This window comes from Anguilla anguilla, chromosome 2 (assembly GCF_013347855.1).
Source record: "Anguilla anguilla isolate fAngAng1 chromosome 2, fAngAng1.pri, whole genome shotgun sequence".
NCBI lineage: Eukaryota > Metazoa > Chordata > Actinopteri > Anguilliformes > Anguillidae > Anguilla > Anguilla anguilla.
This window is the reverse complement of record NC_049202.1, coordinates 14,740,855-14,760,922: the sequence shown is the minus strand read 5'-3', so window position 1 is coordinate 14,760,922 and position 20,068 is coordinate 14,740,855. Positions and strand designations below refer to the sequence as shown.

The 20,068-nt window shown below is 51.5% G+C and overlaps 1 protein-coding gene across 4 annotated transcripts in view; it reads left to right on the top strand.

The window, feature by feature from the left end:
* The window catches only part of LOC118221097 (C-terminal-binding protein 2), a 100,215-nt gene that overhangs the window by 46,782 nt on the left and 33,365 nt on the right, over nt 1-20,068 (top strand). Inside the window, exon 1 of one of the 4 annotated variants that reach the window (XM_035405797.1) lies at nt 15,973-16,024. The exons of the other annotated variants lie outside the window; for them this stretch is intronic. Within the exon in view, the coding sequence (XP_035261688.1) occupies nt 15,988-16,024 (37 nt within the window). The 5' untranslated portion in view covers nt 15,973-15,987. Of the gene's footprint in view, nt 1-15,972; nt 16,025-20,068 lie in introns of those variants that run through there. 4 annotated transcript variants of the gene reach the window in all.

Sequence of the window (20,068 nt, the reverse complement as noted above, 5' to 3'; positions counted from 1 at the left end):
TCAAGACGCTGTATATTCAAAAATGAAACCGGGGATGTGTCGTTTATGGTTGGTTGGATTAACAGAAGGTGCGGGTTTGCGGACGAAATGACATTCAAATATGAAATATTGCCGTGTCTATGGAAACCGTGTGGCTTCATGACAACCATGATTAGATCTTGAAAGATTCTGCTACGTACTTTGCATAATCTTGCCAGGCCTCACTTGGAATAAGACTTTTATTATTAAGTGCTGTTAGTTGACTTAATCAAATCAGCTCTGTGGAGTAATCATATTTAATTCTTGGGTGTGGGAAAGAAAATTGTCCTACATTTTTATTGCTACTGCCTGTAAACATTTAAGAGTTTTTGCAAATGCAAATAGCCTAGATTGGGAAGTCTCACATATCCCAGTTTGTAGCTAGGGCAGCAGTGTAATACAGGGAGGGGTAAAGAAGTTCTCAGGTCATACTGTGAACAGAGATTGATACTGTGGATATTTTTTTTTGCCAGTTATAAAATATTTGTGCTCGGTAAATCTACAATATAATTAAGTGTTAGAATTTTTTTTTTTACCTCTGCGTACAGAGCTGCGTTGAATCTCACCACGGAGGCGGCTGGCGTAACACATTCGAGCAGGCGTTTGCTTTTAATCGTTCACAACTTAAGTTCGGTGGCCGATAAATTCAGTGCTGTGTGAAGGGAGGCTGCGTCAACGCCAGCCTCATCTTTTCAGTTGTCTAACAAGTGTGTTTACTTGTGCTTTATGTGCCGTTCAGGAGATAAAGTGACTTATTGCTAATAGTACTGGAGTGAGGGGTAACATATCTGCAGTACGAATCCTCCCCCACTTGATGCATAGATGCTTCCCTCAGTTTTAGCTTATGGTTTATATGGCAATGGAAGGCCGATAAAACTGAGATGCAGCTGCCCTTGCGCAACAAAGGTATATTGGCATGTATTTAAAAATACACGGTAATATAATTGAGCAATACATTTGAATATGCTGTATATTATATGGAGGCAATCCAAATATATTTTTCCATACATTGCAATATATTTGTGACTTTTCCTTAATTGTACGTTCTTTCTTATATTTCAATATATCAGACAGAAAAAGGCAAGAATAATGGTTATATATTGCACTTTATTTCTGTTGTTGAATATATTTCTCAATACAAATTCAATACATTTTACATTTCAACTAACGGGTTCCTATTTCACAATGAAGTCTCGTCAACAAGGAGATAGCACCAAGGCCCATTGTAGATCGACTCATTGTTATAAAATGGAAGGCTGTTGCAGTATGGCGGCTTTACAAGGAGAAAAACCAAGATACAGAACTCATCTGAGCCAATGTTGTACGCAGCACTCGAAGGCTTGAACCTGGGGCTCGGCGGCCTGTTTTCAGAGCAGGGGTTCTGGGGTTGGACGCAGAGAAACGCACAGCTAGCTCCGCGCCCTGCTAGCTCCTGGAGCTGCGTGCGCACGCCGCAGCGCTGCAACAGCAGGCCGGGATTGCATCCGGTTTCATAATGCGCTTGGAAGCGAAGGCCCCAGCGCACTTCACAACCTCGCACCCGGGGGGGCTGGGGGGCTGGGGTGCTGGGGGGAGGGGGGCACGGAGGAGGGGGGGGTAGAGCGCATTTTGTTTTTCTTCCCGAGCGCTCGGCCTGCAGGCTAGCGGTGCCCTCTGTGAGCACTTCCCTTCGATCAGCGTCTACGCACTGCCACGCATTGTGTGCCGTGCGGCTCCGGCAGATAGGCAGATAGGCAGCTGGACGAGCTAGCGAACGACCGAGGCGCTGAAGATCTTCGGCTGTCAGTTTTTGGTTCCCAGAAAGCTGAGGCTGACTCAGCGATGTCCCCATTTTGAAAATGGTTTCAGTCATTTGGAATATTCTAGGAATGGTCTATTCTCTTTTGTTGTTTCAATAAGTATAATTCTAAATGTTAATTTGGATTTTAAAAAAAAGCAATTTTCATTCTATGGCCATTCAGATTAATTTTCTCAGGAATAATGCAATGTCCAACGGATCTGGAATTTCAATACTACAATACTAGCATTCATTTTATGATGGTTTTTCTTGACTGAATGATGACCACAAGGGGATGTTCACATAATTTGTATGTGAATTGTCTGGAACGGTTTTCTTCGACAGGAAATGAATACAGTAAATACATTCTGAGACTGGGGAATGCTCTCGTCCTAACGTTATTTCACAACCAAATGGAATTCAAACCAGGAAGGTCCCCAGCCCTCCTGAAACGTTTTGTATTGACTGGCTATGCATTCAGATGCAGAGGAGGAGGAACTCTGCAGAACCGCCTCATTTTTACCTCAGGCTTCCTCCCCCCCCCCTCCCTCCCTCCCTCCCTCCCTCCCTCCCTCCCTCACTCTGCACTGTCTTTTAACCTTTACCGGAGTGCATTTCCACGAGCTGCGGTTTCACCCCATCCCTCCGAATTGTGTCACGCTATCACCTTCCCCTTCTGTCTGGCCCATCTGTGCCCGGGCACGGCTGCGCCGCCGGCTGGGCCTCTGGGCCTCTTCCAGGAGCCGGAGTCATCCTCCATTAAGGTAGTCTAAACGATACTTTGTTACGGTGTTGCGTGTTGGGCAGCGGCCGTATCGCGGTTCACCCGGACGGTCGGGTGTCCTTTAAGGGTCTGTCGCCGCCCCCTGAGTACGCGCCCGGGAAACGCGCCGCGGGTTCGGCCGGAAGCTCTGTGACCGCTCGACTCCGGTCGAAACGGGAGCGCGTCCAAATCTGGGTCACGAGCCTCTCCCTGGTCTCCCCGCCCCATGCGATTGGCCGGGGCCCGGGGAGAAACAACCCGCTCGCAGGGTTTCATGATGAAGAAATGAATTCATCCCCGGCCGATAATGGCATGCAAACAGAGCGAGACAGAAACAAGAAACAAGAAACGGAATAAAATGGAAAAACAAAATGGGGGGGGGGGGGGGAGGGGGGGCTGGCTGGCTCCGGCGCTTTCCATTTTCTTTAATTGAAGAGAAAACGAGCTTGTTTTCGCAGCCCTGCATCCCAGGTGATGAAGAGGTGCAGTGAGTGGCAGTCGGAGCTAGTCAGGAGCTGCATTCCAATATGCTCTCCCCCCCCCAGCCCCCACCCCCTCACCCTCCCTTCCCTGCTCTGCGATCGGCGCTCGGCAACCAGCATGCAGCAGCGCATGCCGAGCGCTGAGCACAGATCAGCGACGCTAGGCCCGGTAGGGAACAGCGCAGTCGGTACGCTGCTCCGGAACGCCTGTCTGACGCGAGCGGGTTGCTGTCTTCAGAGGCAGAATTTCCCTGGACCCGGGTCGGTGGGAAATAGTCAAAAACGATCGGGCCACTTTCTCTCTCTCTCTCTCTCTCCGGGCTCTGGAAAACAGGCCAGCGGCTTGTTAAAAGTTTAATATACTGTACAATCACCGTAATTGACTCGAATTTTCGAGTTCCCGGTCACGGTTGGGAAATTTATTTAGCCCTATGAAAGTTTAATGGCGGAATGGTTCTGCGGTTGATGCTGTCTGAATCGCATTATCTCCTCCCCCCCCGCGCCGCTCGCCAACTTGTGCCAGGAGCGCCGCGGTGCCCCGGAGAGATTAATGCCGAGATGAATTTCATTCATCATTCCTGCTGGATTCGGGGCTGGCCGCGTTAATGCAGTGCCCGGTCCATACATCACCCGCTTGCGTGTTGCGGAGAACGCGGCCTTTCTCGTTCTCGTCCACGCGACGTGGGCTGGGTTAGCGGGAAAAAACGCGAAACGTTCCCGGGCTTTCTCCTCTCCGCGTTCTGAACGATCGATTTGTTCATCCAGCGCGGAGCCCGAATCTGGCCCTGAAGCTCGAATCTGGCCCTGAAGCTCGAATCTGGCCCTGAAGCTCGAATCTGGCCCTGAAGCCCGAATCTGGCCCTGAAGCCCGAATCTGGCCCTCAAGCCCGAATCTGGCCCTGAAGCTCGAATCCGGCCCTTAAGCCCGAATCTGGCCCTGAAGCTCGAATCTGGCCCTGAAGCTCGAATCCGGCCCCCAAGCCATCCACGGAACGCAACAGAACACGACCTGTTCGGTTAATTGTAGGATGGGTCGAGAGTCACATGTCGAGGATCGAGCGCGGCTGACCTGGACATGGCAGCGCTGTTAAAAATGCGAGGTCTCGTGCGTGAGCGCTGGGCGCTCTCCGCTCACGGACTCTGCCTGAGCGAGCCCAGGCGGGCCCCGAAATGCATCGTTAATATTTTGGCAGGAAGCGTGGAAATGAACGACACGCGATATGCGGGGGCTTATTAAAAATAGTTATCTATGCCGGTTGCCTTGGAGAGATGCAGCGCTCTGATTAATATTGCATTTTAATGCCGACAAACTCGCGGTAGGAATAAACCAATGAGGACTTCGTATTGAATAATAAGTGCCTCCCTGTGCTGATGTACAGTTTTTTGTATATTTTTTGGTGGGAATTTTGGGTTTTTGGACATGGTGAAAATCCACTCTTCCCCCCCCCCTCAGACATAATAAATGTGCAACATGCGTCTGTGTTGGGCCCTTTTGTTTTGCTGAAGGGTTGTGTTCCCCCTGAACAGTGGAGGAGAAGCTGAGCGGAGAGAGCTCCAGGCCTCAGCCATGCTGCACGTGACGACCCTGACCCGGAATGCTGATGTTTTATTGATATCGCGATATCATTACGGACTTGCCCGGTGCAGGTTTTTTTTTTTAAATAATTGGTATTCCGGGCGTGAGCTTTGCGGAGGGGCTGCGGGATGCTAACAGACACGGCGCGACCGCGGCTGATTTCCGAGCGGCGAGCGCGAGCTCCGGCTCGACCGTCGCGCCGCGCGTCTGCGAAACGTCGGAGCCGCGGAACCCCGTGAGCCGATTCCGCCGTGCCTCTGCGCATCGCGGCGAGCGAGAGCGCTGATGTGGAAGAGAGGAGCCTCAGAGGAGCAGTGGGGAGGGGGGGGGGGGGGGAGAAATGAGAAATGAGAGGAGGAACACGAGTCGGGGATGTTGTTGTGATCCGGAGGTTCCCCCGCGAGGCGTTGCGCTAACCACGGGCTGCGCTAACGGCGGCGCTCCTCGGCGGCCTCCTCTGGGAGCCGCGCTCGGGTGACGTACGCGGCTCCCTGCTCGGCGGCTCCTCGGGCTCAGTCTCTGCGCCGCCTCCCTCTCTCCCCCTTTCTCCATCCTCCAGCCCCCTGCTCTGCTTCTGCCATGGCTGACCCAGTGACCTGTAGAAATGCTGTGTTTCCGGTGCATTCCGAGCCAGTTCACATGAGCGGGGAGAATGAATGGATACGCCAGCGTCATCGTCGGAGCTCACTGAAAGGCAGTCCTTTCTCTGTGGCTCTGTGGTGGAGTCAGGGGCAGGGGGTGGGGGTGGAGGACACTGCACACCTAGACAGGCTACAGCCTTTAGTGGCCAGAGACCTCCAGTGCTGGAAGATGGTGCTGGAAGCTCAACCTAGACCGCTCCCTTCTGTTACACGACACTGTTCAACATTATCACATTTCAGATAGATTCCAGGCATTTCTGACAGGAGGTACAGAACACCAAAACATCTGTGCTCCGGTAGACACATACCCAGTTACCAGGCTCTGAGGCGACGGTGGTCTTAGCTTTTGTAAGCTGTAGTCTTTCACGCCATTGGCTCCCAGCATCAGTCATTTGTGTTTTTAGCTGAAGCCCACACTCTTGCACCCTTACAGGTACAGTTCTGCAAGAACACTAACTGAGTGCCTGGCTAAGTTCAGGAACCTCCACAAATAGGAATATGGTATGCATGTTACAGGGCCCTTTAGTTAAAGTGCCTCACCTGACTATGGAAGGATAGGTTCCAAACATCATACCAAATGCATAAATTGGTACCTACTACCTCTGTGTTTGGTAATCAAACAAGATAAGTTTCAAACGGTTCTCGTCAAGGCACATTAAGTTATAGCAATCAGAATAAACCATGAAAGGAACGTGGCATCCATCATACCACTCTCCTCGTCTGTGGCATATTCATTATGAAAGTGCAATGAAAATCTTTTTCATGTGTTACAAATGCTGTGTGTTGCTTGTATCGACTCAGGTATGTAGGCTTGCATCTGTTGAGTTCATACCCGAGAGCCGAGTATATCAAAATGGCTGACGTGAGACCCGCGAAGCACGTTTAAGCCGAGGGCGAAAGTAAATCTTTTCCATTGCGTTTCCCGTTCATTTGGCCAACTACTAGCACGAAACTGGAAACAACGAGAGGCAGGAGCAGAAAGCAGGCGGCCCGTTTGGCTGTCGCCGAATAAAGACGGCATTGCGCTTGATAACCTGCTGTAAAATGAGCGGTATTGATTCGGTCGCTCCATACACGGCTGTAGTTTATAAGTGAATCTTTGCTGTGTGGAATGGCAATATTGTTTGATTGATTTGGTTTGATGCATGCAATGTGGATCAAAATGGAACCCTTAATAGGAAATCTATTTTGTTGGGAGAGTGAATGCGGCTGCTGGACAAAAGAGCTGTTCTCCTGGAACCAATTCCAAAGTTATCCATAAGCCCTTAAGCCCGCAGAGGGTGATCACACCATGTGATGTGGCAAGGTACCGCCGAACCGTTCCTGGGCCCGAGAGGGAGAGCGAGAGATTGCAAAAGGTTATTAAAAAGCACCTGCTTGGTATAAAAATAGGCATCTTTCAGCACTAATACCTTCATTTTCTGTCTGTACTTTGTGCCAGAGAATGAATTCATTTACATTCCCTTTGACGTTGACGGACACTTGATCTGGTGATCCTATAAACACTGTCTGCAGAAAAGCAATTATTTATACTGTTTGGTCACGGTGTGTTCTTTGCCATTAACATACACTGGAACAATAATAAATGGGCTGTAAATGTGTGGTCAGAAAACAGAATGATAAAGCTGAAAAAAAATCCACTGGAATTTGATATTTATGGGCTAAACTGTGTGGCTTTATCTATTGCCATCCTTACTTCTGTTTATGTTTATTTCTGTTGATGTGCCAGATCGAATTGGCAGTTAGGGGCACAGGAGATCCATCTGAAATGGTTCCTCGGTGGTTTGTGGGATGTTATTCCTGTGATCCCTTCCTCAAGCACCTATTGCTTTTCCCTTCATCTGGGGCTTATTTGAGAGCTTGTTTTCTAGCCTTCCTGCCCCTGCGGCTTTGGATCGGGATGGCCTTTTAATGCTGGCGGTGTGTCACGTCTGACTTCCAAAATGAGCAACCGAGGGCGTGAGAGATGGCCGAAGAGTGTTGTCTTGGCTGAGGAGGAAGACGGAAGGCCCGTAACGGCTTGTTGATACTGCAGGACCCACTTTAGGAGCACTTTAAACGCTAGTTGTCAGTTGTTGTCGTGTTTTGTCGGTTAGTGCTATTGACAGCTCCCCGCGATGGTAACACAGTGATGTTTATCACTTCCTGTGGTTATTGCTGCAGTGCTGTATGCCGTCTCTTCCGTGGAAGTTCACTTCCCCCAAGGCTTTTTAAAGTCATTTTTATGATCTGCTAAGCTGATGAAAACGAGAGGCTGCTGCTCTCTGTTGTCAAAATCTCCTTCCTCTTTTGTGCCTTAATGGCAGGTTCTTGAAGTTTTTCCCACTTCTAATTTAACAAAATAAAGGAACCCGTCTTGACGTACGTATCTAAAAGCTAGCGCGCGAGCGTACACAAATCAATCTAGGTTTGTATATCTGCAGGCTCCAAATGCTAGCTATACGAAGATGATGGGATCCACGCGCTTAAATCACAATCTTTTCATTTTAAGTCCGTGAACGCTGGTTACAAGCCTGCCAAACACAGTTTTGGCAGCGTTTTGCCCAGAGGGCCTCGTCGCATCTTTCTCCTGCTCAGAGAAAGTGCAAATAGCAGAGAGTTTTCCGAATCGGAAGCGATGATCTCCTTAATCCCGCTGCCTGCGACTCCGTGACTACGGCAGAATTTATCAGCTGATGTTCTGCCCACTGCACCGATCCAGCCTCACCCCGTTAGGCCTGCGCAAAAGGTGATTCACCTGCCAGCGTCAGATGCCCCCCACCCCACCCCCCCATTCCTTTGTCGAGTGCGGCTGCACGCTGTTCGTCTGTAGTCTGTAGGGCCAAATATTTGCCGGATATTTGAAAATCAGAATTGGCAACTTCCTCGTCTGGGATTCGGGCCTATAACATTATGGCAGCAAGTCTAAATACCTTTAGCGGCTGTGGCAATCCCTATTAATGCACCCGTTACAGCAGCAGGAGGGGGGCGTCTGGGGCCAGCTCACCGTCACTAAATTCACAGTGTCCTTCCCGAACGAGGAAGGGCACGCTGTGAATTTCAGCGGGCGCTGTTGTGCACCGTCCGCGTAGTATAAAAACTCTCGGCGTATAAAAAGTCCCTGCCCATCTGCAGAGACCCTGAGAGGTGCGTTTCCTTTGTCGTGTTTACTCGGCGCAGAGGCGACGCGGAAGGGGGAGCTTTTCAGCCGAACCCCAGCCACAGTGTGGCTGGGAAATGAACAAGTCTTTCATCTGAGGTGGAAGCCCATCGGGTAGCCGCGGCTAAGAAAGCCGGAGCTCCAGAAGAGAACGGCTGCGTTAGGCACAAAGGCGGAGCGCGTCGTCTCCTCGCGGTACCTCCCATTGTGGAGCGTTCGCGTCGCGGCGCACAGCCTCCTCTGCTAGGGGCCTGGAGAGAGGGTGCTTTGGGAGGTGTTTGCTGAAAAGAACCGTGTCTGTTGTTCATTTAACATGCGATGCTCTGTTGCCTTTCCCGCTCACGTTCCCTCCGAAAACATACGTGCGGTTTGAAGCCTTCGGGGGGGGGGGGGGGGGGGGGGGCGGAGCCATCTCGTGCACGCGGAGCGGGACCGGCGAAGGCTACGTCTGGGGAAGGGAGTAGCGGCTAGCGGTGCCTGCCTGGCATTAGTGTCGTTGCCTTTATTAACTGATGTGAGCGCAATAACAGGGGATTTAACGTGTTCTGATTCCACATAAGCCTCGTATAAATTTCACTAGCTGCCTAAATGCCTCTGGCCAACGGAGGGCTGTTGCTCAACGAACAGGACTCGGGTGAATTGCGTTGTTTCAGTTGGCCTGGATGAAAATGCACTTTCCATAAATGGAGCGGAGGGGCGGGTCTGTTATCGGAGGTGCGGCGACTTGAGTGATGCGCTTCATCTGGCTTGAATGATGTCACAGGAGGCAGCGGAATTAAATGGGTTTTATTTAGCCTCTAATCCTTTATAGCAATTGCTGGGGCGAGTAAAACGTGCCACCCATAGTAGGAAAGGATAAATCCTCTGGATTAGGACAACCCCTAACTCGCTTCACCTCCCCCTCCTCCCACCCCACTCCGCCCCAGTTTCCCCCAATCCAGTTCAGGCTTGATCCTGACACAAGTGGAGACCCTGTTGTATAGGCAGCTATGGAGTAGTACAACTGTCTTCATAAGGTGCGTTGTGTTTGTGTGTGTGCATATGTGTGCGTGCGTGCGCGTGTGTGGTGTTCTGTTTCCCTTATCCCCGCCTGATAGTGTTTCCACAGTTGAATTATTCAGGGTTTGCCCACTAACATGGAGCCACATGATAGCACCACCTCCAGGGAGGAAAAAACTGCGGCTGGAGATCGGGTGAAGCGATACCTCGCGCTTCGTCTTCTTTTCTCCCTCCCTCTCTCTCTCTCCTCTTTCCTGTCCTTTTGATGTAAGTGTAACTGAAGACTTGAAAGGGAACACTGCACCGTTTCTTCCCCTCTTTATAGCCGCCCTCTTTGTTTTCTCCGGCGACAGCCGTCTCCAGCGAGCGGGCGAGTGGCGGTGGGTCTGGTGAGTCGTTGGGTGGGACGTTCTGGGATGGTGTGTGGGCCCCGGCGACGGGGTTAGTCGGCTGCCGTCACCACGGACACGATTGCGGGCAGGAGGAGCGCGGCGGCGCTGGGGGGCGACGGCGGCGGCTGGTACGAGCCGCCCGGCACCTTACCCCCCGAGCCCGGCCAGAAAGGGGAGCCCTACCCGTACCAGGACTGCGTGTACGAGCAGAGCTACATGGAGCAGCGCCTGGTGAGGAAGACCGTCCCCGAGGCGGGCGGCCTCTACCACAGGCCGCCGATGGCCGCCAGGGCCTCCCTGCCCCCTCAGGAGTACTACCTTCAGGACCCGGGGCTGGCCGAGCGGCTGCCCGAAGACCCGCACGGCTTTTATACCGCCGAGCAGCACCCGCTCAGCCGATCAGCCGCGCTTTACGGGGTGGCGGGGGGCCGGGTCACGTGGGATCAAGGACAAGCCAGGACGGCTCCCACCGCAGCTACACCTGCTCCTCTCCCCCTCCACCCTCCTCCTCCTCCTCCTCCGCCTCCTCCCCCCCCTCCTCCCTCGGCTCAGGAGCTTAGCCGCTTGTACAGGGATCCTGTCGCCGCGAAGATGATGCCAGACGGCCATCGCATTAGCAATAGGGACCTCTCTCCGGCGCGCTACGGGGTCCAGCCACCTGTCCCACGGTACGGCGCCGAGCCGCCCCCTCTCTCGGGCCGGCCCATCTACAGCGACGTCAACGGCCAGCCCCTGGACCCGCGCCAGACAGCGGCCACCTGCCTGGTGGTGGACCCAGCCTCCCAGGGACTCGACGGGACCGTCGGGCGCGGGATCATGCTGCGTCAGGAGAACCCGTCCGCGTACGGAGCCTCGGCGGCCGCCGCCCAGCGGCTGCCCTACGACCCCGCCTACGACCCCGGCCTGGCCCCCGCGGCGCAGGGCTCCGCCGCCCTCCCCCCGCACCACCCCCAGGCGACCATGGCGGCGGCGGGCGACCCCAAGCGGACGGTGGACCCCGAGTTCCTGGCCCTCCTCCGGGCCGAGGGCCTGGCGGAGAGCACCATAACGCTGCTGCTCCAGCAGGGCTTCGACTCGGCCGCCATGCTGGCCATGATGGAGGAGCACGACGTGCGCTCGGTGGCGCCCAACCTGGGCCAGGCGCGGGCGCTCTCCCGCGTGGTCCTCAACTGCAGGATGGACCTGCAGCGGGCGGTGGGGGGCCACCCCCCCGCGCGGGGGCGCTCCAACAGCTTCAGCCACCGCAACGACGTGTACCTGCAGCAGCAGCAGGCCCTGGACCCCCACCTCATGCAGCAGCCCCCCCTCACGTCCCTCTCCCCCAGGATGGGAGAGTTTTTGGGCCGGAGGCCCAGCAGCGCCCCCTCCCAGCACCTCCTGGAGACGGCCACCTACCCCGCGGCCCGGTCCGCCCTGGCGGGGTACCCCGTCAGCCCCGGGGGGTACGGCGCCGTGTCGCCCCTCGCCCGCCCCCCGTACGGGGCCCACACCGGGCTCCCCACGTCCGGCCTGCAGCACCAGCCGGGCCCGGGGCCCGGCGCGGCCCCCAAGACCTTCTCCACTAACTACACGGTGCCCATGGAGCTGATGAAGAGGGCCCCCAGCCTGCCGCCGGCGTCCCCCCTGCAGAGCCCCCACCTCAGCCCCCAGCTCCTGCGCAAGGGGGCCGCGCCCGAGAGCGCCCTCCTGCCCGCCGCCTCCTCCACCCTCCAGGTGCAGAGCGCCCAAAATGTCGCCAACCAGAAGCTGACCCGCCGAACCGGCCCGCCCGTCATCGTCTCCACCATGCCGTCCCCCGACTCAAGTAACCTTCCTCCCTCTCATTTCATCATCATCCTCCCTCTTTTCCCCGCACCTATCCTCCTTGGCACGTGTGTGTGTGTGTGTGTGTGTGTTTCATTGCTTTGCATTGCTTTTATGCAGAAGCGTACCAAACGTTTCCTTATTTGTCCTGTCAGCATGTGTCAGGTTGAGGTAGAGCTTTTTTCCCCATTGGGGAACCTTTCAGTATTTATTTCCATAATGTTCTTCTGTTTGCCACAGTATGCTATGCACTTTACGTACATCTGTAAGCATTTAAAGTGTATGATGTACATTTTTTTTAAATATCCTGAGTGTTCGTTTCCTTTTTCCCCAAGCACATTTTATAGATTTAAAAAAGAATTCCTTCTTACCTAGACTGTCACAGTTGCAGGAGATATATATTCAGTCCCAAAGCAGCTTCCACTAAGAGCTCTTTTTTTAAATATGTATATTTAGCACAGTACAGTTAAGCCAGGTGCCTGAGAGATCCTGTTCTTTTGATCCCTATTGAAGTGCTTACATAGGCTCACCTACCGAGGTTATGTCTTTACAACTTTTTCCACAAACTCTGCAATGAGTGCGTCTTTTCAGACAACTGTCACAATAACGTCACAATGGCACCGCATTTTATGCAATTAGAAGTTAGCAGTAGCTCCGTTTGCATGTGTGTGCTCGTGCATGCGATGTGTGCGTGTTAAGTGAGTATATGAGCCTTTAGCTAACACTGTAAGTGATATTTGAATTTACCTGTGCGTGTTTCGGTGTGAATACCTTGGTGTTCAACCATGGTTGGTTTTGGTTATTCTAATGCAGCTTGGAAACGGACGGATGGTTTTTCATTGTTTTTCTTGTTTTATTTGGTGAATCATATCACAGGCACTTATGTCAACTTATTACAGCTTAATACTTGAATAATAATAACTTTATTGCTTTCAATGTTTAGACTTGCATTGTTAGCGCTGTGCTCTTGTAGCAGACATTGTTTGGTCTATGTGAGTCTATGATAGACATGTTGTGAGCGTTGCCAGGCAGCTGAGAGTTGACATTTTGTATTCTTCCTAACCAGGATGTCAGAAGGTCCACTAGATGTGCATATATGAAATATGGGGTAGCCAATGGCTTAAATCGAATGTAGGCTTCTGCTGTACTGCATAGCCAAAATGACGTGTATGATTTCATAACAGACAGTTTTTATACTGCACAATTAAAGCATTTTTAGAAGGCTGGCTCAGTGATGCTTATTACATCTTAGTGAATTTATTTGATGGCTTTGGGAGGTTTTGTTGGTAATTTTTCAGAAACACTTCTCTTAAGCTTCAACTGCTTTCTTCAAAGAAAACAAAACCATAACAAAATCAAAATGGCACCACTTGTTTTAAAACAGTTTTCTCTGCGTGTCCACTCTTTGTGTATTTGAGATTATAAATATCACAGTACAAGTGGGGGTTGACTGGGCACTAAGATTGTTTTCTGTGAGTTCCGAAAAGAATTTTAAGCAAAGGAAGCAGAACTCACATTTGCAGAACAAGTGAATTTTACCTTGTTAAATTAGAGCTTTTCCGCCTTCCTCTGCACGCTGCTTATTTCTCAAAGCATGCTTTCAGCGTGGGCCCTAATATCTGCATAACCACAGATAACAAAGTGACCTGGCCGCCTGAGCGAGATTCATTTTACCCAGCATGCATACCGGCCAGTCCGCCTCTACGTTGTGTTCAAGCTCGCCTTTTTCTTCTGGTACCGAATCCTTCTTTTCAATGGCCCTCTTCACTCCAGTATGTCAGAGCTGGCTCTCCGGCTCGATATACTGCTGATTGTTCAGCCTTGCACAGAGGATCTTGTTTTATGTCTTCATTTTGTCGAGCACAATGAATGCGATGTTGGGATGGGGGGGGGTAATGGGGGGGTGGGGGGGGGGGTCGTGTTGGAGGGAGCGGATTCAGAATCCCGCCGCTCTGGGCAGCAGCAGGGGTGAATGACGGCGCACTAGATTACTGTCATCATCCATCAGAGATTTCTCCCCGCTCTCAGTGCACATATTTACACTTGGAAGACAGACTGGTAGCTGCGGCCCTTGCCTTGGGAATGCGTATTGATGTTTTGTGTTTTATAATGATTGTGTGGAAAAAGGGGGCGGGGAGCCATTTGTGTGGGGGAACAGAAGGGTCGGATTCCTTTTAGGAGCTGAGGGAGCAGTACTCTGTCTGTTTGGACTGGTCCACATATGTACGTACAGTAGCAAGTTGCTGTGACCAGTCTGCAGAGATACACACTGAGGAAAACAGTCCGCACAGAAATAGAATCTACACACACACACACACACACACACACACACACACACACACAGACAGCATCAGTTCACACACAACATGTAGGTCTCATGACGGTGGATTCACTTCTCATGGCATGTTTGATGGTAAAGATTTTGATGCCAGGCTGTTATTTCTTGTGTGTTGAGGTTTGAACCCCGAAGTCAGTGTGGTTACTGCCCATTTTGCACTTGTTCTGCAGTAAACATGAGCATAAAGTATTCATCAAGGGCTAGGTATTATCACAGTCGCTAGGTCTATGTGCAGTGACTATAGAACTGCCTTCTGGAAGTGGTTCCATTGCATGTAGGGCAGGAATTCCAATCAAGTCAGAATTAAAGGCTAACGGTACCCTTTGGTTCAAGGCACACATGTTCTTCTGGAGTATCTGGAACGTGACTCAAATGTAACAGACTCCAACAATCTCATTAATCAGCTTATTGAAAGTGAACACCAAGGGCACCCCCATAATCCTCAGCTTTACCGACACAGACCTCTGAGGAGAATTCCAGAGAAAATGAAATCATCCGCAGACAACGTTGTGGGGAACATTGCCTTGTGTAGTCGCAGATTTCAAGATTTCGACATCCTTTGCCCAGACACAAATAGTCTGTTTTTGAAAGAACCCCTTTGGAATCCTGAGTGATTAGTCTGTTTTCAAATTTGCATATTTTATCTTGGATGTACTTCATTAGGGGGATTGCTGGTACAATTCAGGGGGTTGAAGCGAGGGTAATGCTAGATTTCTATTACCGTTAGGGGAGAGTCGCTAGTGACATATTAACACGCAACGTTTTAAATTGAAACAAAGGCTTGGCCGTTAAATTATGCTTCTCCTTTGTTCGTTTGCAATTGATTTCTTTTTGGGGTGCCAGTCATGAGAGGGGAAAACTGGGGAAGGTCTTAATTCCCAAACTTTTCCTGCTACGACATGCGTTAGTCCAGAGACTCAACGCTGGTGTGTAACGGGTTCAGGCGTTGTTTCCGTCTTCTGGTAGACCGATAATCTATTTAATTTAATTATGTTTAATCCTAAGTTTTTTGTTTTTTTTTGCCCTCTACTCCCTTTTCCTCCTCGCCGTGCATGGGTAATCAGCGAAGCCCCGTTGATTTCGAGAGAGGGAACTGTAAAGGTGCCTTTGTGTTTCGGCGTTGTTGCGTTTTTTTCGCCCCGCTCTAAATCTGTGGAGAATCTCGAGCCGCCTCCAAGGTCGCGCGCGCCGATTTCCTCAAGTTAAACATTCTTTGAGCACAACAAACTCATTTGCATGTGGCTGACATTTGTTGCTTCAGTAATTTCATCTGATAATGGGCGGCCCGCGAAGCCCATCTGAAAGCATATTCCTTAATTGTGTGTTGCTAGGCAACCCGGGTTTTGGCCGTAATCACAGAAAGATTATCTTCTCATTTAAGTAACAGGAAGGTTTAGGGGTGGGGAGGAGGGAGGGAGGGAGGGAGGGGGGTGCCTGTGGAAATTGCTTTAAAATTTGCATTGTGCTCATGTTTTGCAAAAAGAACTTATGAAGCTTTGCAGGAGCCATATTTTATTAGTGTTGCTCCAAATAAAAACATGCTTGTTCCCGTAACCAGGTCATCAAATGAATGCGTTTCTGAAAAAGACTGCACGCGCTGAAGCCGCTCTGATTAAATCTATTGTATTACGGTTAAACATTCATGTGGATGAAAAGATAAAAGCACGCGCACATAAACAAGGTGATTTGGATACAGCCCAGTAAACCTCCGTGGGGGGTTCCGAATTTGTTTTCTGGTGGGAGAGAACCAAGGTTGTTTTTTTTTTTGTTTTTTTTTACATTTTATCTTTCAGTGAGGTTGTTTGGAGGGAATTATAGCCGTCTCTCTTAAAGGGAGATGGGGACGTTCTGCTTGCCGTATCTAACCACGTATAGGAAGATAAGTGGCGTGGATACGGCGGTATCAACAGCGGGGGTGGGAGGGACCGAGAACGACTCCCTCTCGTTGGCTAACGCCATAAGCAGCTCATTAATAATGTTGTTAAATGGCTGAGCCGGGCGCCTTGGCGGCAGTTCCTGCCCGTCCAATGTACAGTCGGGGAGAGCTCTCGCATTGGCCATGGAATTGTCAGTCAGCCGCACGGACAGCAGCGCAGGTCAGTGTCATGTGATGCGGTAGCCGCTTATAGTTGACGTGCCTCGCGGTGTCACGCCCGCATAAATAGACGGTAGCTTAGACGGATTGTCGCGTGCGTGTGCGTGCCGCCGTCCGCCACACGTGGCCCCGTGGGGGGGGGGGGGGCGGGGGGGGGGATTAGATGACATGCCCCCGGGAGGCCTTTCTGGAACCCGAAAGGGAATATCTGTAGCCGCGCGCTCCTCCGCGGAAGGGGAATGAGAGTCATTAGGAGGTGTCGGGGCGTGGTGGGGGTTCTGCTCACGCTGTACTACCGGGGTCAGTGTGGAGGAGGGTGGGAGGGGCTCGAGGTTGGTGTCAAAGGGCCTGTGGGCGGTGCTGGGACCTGACATACGTGTGTTTAAGCCTCCTGGGTGGGGCTGGTCAGCTAATCTGCTTATTTCTTTAGAGAGAGAGAGTTGGAGTGTGTTGGGTGGGGGGAGGGGAAGATCGCAGTCTTGCGCAGGAAGTTTTCTCTGGCAGTTATGTAACCTTCAGGCATCTCGAACCCACGGAGGCATTCGATGAGATTTTCGTTTTCGGTCCTTCTGTTTCTGAGGATACACACCCGGGGACACATTCCCAGCGCGTGCTCCGATGCCCTTGGTTGAAATATGCGGTCGCGTGTTCATTTTCTACTTGGGAATGAAACAATTTTCTTTGAGCGAAACACATTTGAATAATTTAGAAGTTAACAAAGGGCTCTCATTACGGAGAGCTGGAGTAGTTAAAAGTCGCACTAGACCTGAGCTTTCACAAATCACCTCAAGAAAATGAAAATACACGCCGCGTATTCAGTAGAGAGGAAATGCGTGCGTGGATCGAGTGCGGGGTCATATTTTACACCATACGCAGAGTTAAGGCTTCCTCATCATTAAACGCGTTAGTGATTAGTGCTTCTTGGTCTTGGAGCATAATCGCCCAATTGAGGTATTATGAGAAGGGCCGGCTGGTTCCTTTTTTAAAAATGGTCCTTTAGTGTCGTGCCCTCAAAAACATGAGGTAAGAAGGACCGGCGTCCTCTCTCCGCGGTCCGGTCGGTTTCTCTTGCTGCCGCGGCGGCCGGCTCTCCCTCTTCCCGCGCGCAGCAGCAGCAGTTCCGCATGCACGGCGTGTACCCGGCGTCTGTGCGGAGGTGGCGGGCTAGCAGAGGGTTGGCATTTGGGGAGGGAGGGAGGGCGTGCGTGTTCCGTTTGGAAACGGGAGCCGGTTCCCTCCCAGCCAGATGTCCCTTTCTGAGAAGCGGGGGGGAAAAGGGCTCGGCTCCAAAACGGGGCGGGCGGGATGTGTCAGCGGAGCGGGCTCTCGGCGCCCGGAGACGAAGACGTGGGAAGACCGCGGCGAGCGTTCTCCACGTCCTCGCCGCTCGTCGCTCGCCGCTAACTTTGCTCGTCTTCGCTATGCCCACTTGCAGGAAGTACTGTGTCATACTAGCACAATAAAGTATAGCTTTTCTGAACGCTTGGAAATAATAGTGGCGACATCACAGATGTATTATCTTATTGGCTAAAGTGTAGACTAGCCTAATCGATGAATAGCTTGCTGAGGGCGTCCTCCTGAAAAGGTGTCGTTTCAGTGCAGGTGAAGCATTGTGCGCATTCGTGTCAGTGCAGTTGCGTGTGCTAATGTGGTTAAAGGGGGAAGCGCAGGCAGGGCGGGGAGGGAATCTCTCTGGGAATTTGTCCGTTTCACCTGACCGCAAAGAGGGATTAATGGGGGAAAATCCCAGCGGCCATCTGCAGCGTTTCAGGTGGCCCTCGTAAACATCTCTGCTGGATGTCCTGTGTCGGCTGTGTCCCTGTGTCGTTGTGTAATCCAGCAGAACTAACTCAGGGTGCTGTAATTGGTTTTCTGCATTTTCCTGTAATGTCATTGTTTTTGACCTACACTTTTCTTATGTCAAAATAAACCTACAGTATACCAATCAGTGGACTAAGCATCAAATGCAGCCATGTTTCAGATACATTCCTCATTGTTGTTTATGTCAGCATATAGGTCAAAATGTGTGTCAGGATGGACCCTTAAATGTATTTTTTCCACGAGATAAGAATTAGACATAGTTTTAATTTTGCCCCAGAACAAGAGATTTTCCTTCTTCGTTGCGTCCTCCTTCTCTCTAGTCTGTAATGATTAACTGCTGTGAAAAGCTAGCCAGCTGAAATGGGGGTGGGGTGAATGAATATAAGCCTGTAGGAATTGCTTAAGCATGGCTGCCGGTCAAGAGGCCGTTGACCTCGCTTAAGGGTCACCCCACGAGCTCCAGACCGCCCTCCCTTGCCCTCAGCAGCAGGTCTGTAATTGGGGCTGATGACACTTCTCAGCCCCGGTACCTGAGAATCTGTCACGTTGGGACCAAGTTATCCTCTACCCAAGTTTCTGTTTGTTGGGGGCATTAAGAGACCGCTGTTACCCTGTGGTCTCCTGAGGCTCAATATGTTGGGACCAATGGGATGTGATCCTGCTGTATTTCAACATACAAACTTGGGGAGCACAAGTCTTTGTATGAGGTCACCTCTGCTGTTTTTTTTCAGTCTTTGCTTCCTTGATACAATCTTTTTTTAAAATATGAGACAAAGAAATGGAATAACTTGCTTAAATTAGCGAAGTACATCTTGGTTCTGTCTTCAGAGGAACATCTGCAGGGATTCCAAAAAAGGGACTTTTTTTGGGGTGGGGGTGGGGGCGGGGGTGTGGTGGTGATTGAGGGGGGTGCCCGAATGCAGATTGAAGTGGGGGAGGCTGCACGGACCTGAAATGAGAGAAAGAGCCGGAACAGCTGCGCCTGAGTGTCTTTCTTCCCTTCCCTCGCTCTGCGAAATGGGGGGGGGGGGGAGAGGAGAGACGTCTGCCCTCGCACATCCCCTCCCTCCCTTTGTCCCCCCACCCCCCGCACCCCCGCCCCCCGCCCCTCATGCCAGGCAGGTCACCCTGAATTATTCATGCGCTGAAAACGGAGCCCTTGCGGGTGCATTACCATGCTGGAGTGGCCGGGCCCGCCGCTGCTTTGTCCCGCAGAACAGAGGTGCCGTTTTTGGCGGGAGGCGTCTTCTCCGGGTCGTTGGCGGGTTTGAGGATTTATTTATTTGTCCCCTCGACTCTCCCCCCCCCCCCCCCCCCCCCCACGTTTTCGAGTCCTCCCGCATTTTGAAGGGCGGGAGCCGTAGATGGAGACGCTGAACGGAAAGAAGAAGAAGAAGACGAACGGAGGGGCGGTGTTGCTTCTCGGGAGAAATGGCACGGTTGTTTTCTCTGCCCGTCTGATCTGTGCCCATCCCTTCCTCGCGCCTTTCGGATGCGCAGGTTTCCGCGGCGACCCCGGAGGCCCGCCCGCCCGCCTGCGTGTGTGTTCTTGATCCGGCTGCTTTTTGAATTCATTACGTCTGATTGAGCCGTTAGCCGCACCTGGCCTTTAGCGCTGTGCCTTGCGAAAGAAATTAATTATTGCTTTTGATTTTTGTAATAATAAATGAAGGGTCTTAATGCGTTCCTTGTTAATATCTGACTGAAGCCAGAACCCGGTGCAGCTGCCTCGGTGGAGCGCCGCGCGAGGTTAGATTAATTGTTCGAGGGAGGTTATTTGAACGAGCTAATCTAAAATACAAAAAAAAAGAAGAAGAAAAAAAAAACGTGTGAAAAGACCAGAAGCTGAAGAAAGATGGTTTGCCCTTGTGAATCTCGCTCTGAACGCACGCAACCACTCCAAAAAAAAAAAGAAAAGCGTTTGTTTCGCAAAAAGGAGTGGAAGCAGATATCTGTTCGGCGATGACAAGCGCTGATATGCATATTCATTCGACAGCTCCTTCAGACCTCAGCTCAACCGTTCCAGAGCCCGAATGGAATGGGAACCAGCAGTAATTGTGCTCCCCCCCTCCTCCCCCCCAGGTTGAGCAATGCCGGTTTAAAAAACGAGGTCTGATTTTTGAAGCTCGTGTCAAACGCCACCCTGCAGAAGCACAGAAATGGCTGCTGCAGGTCGCTTGCCGCTACAGTGCTACGGTGAAAAGCAAAGCTGAATAGGTGGCGG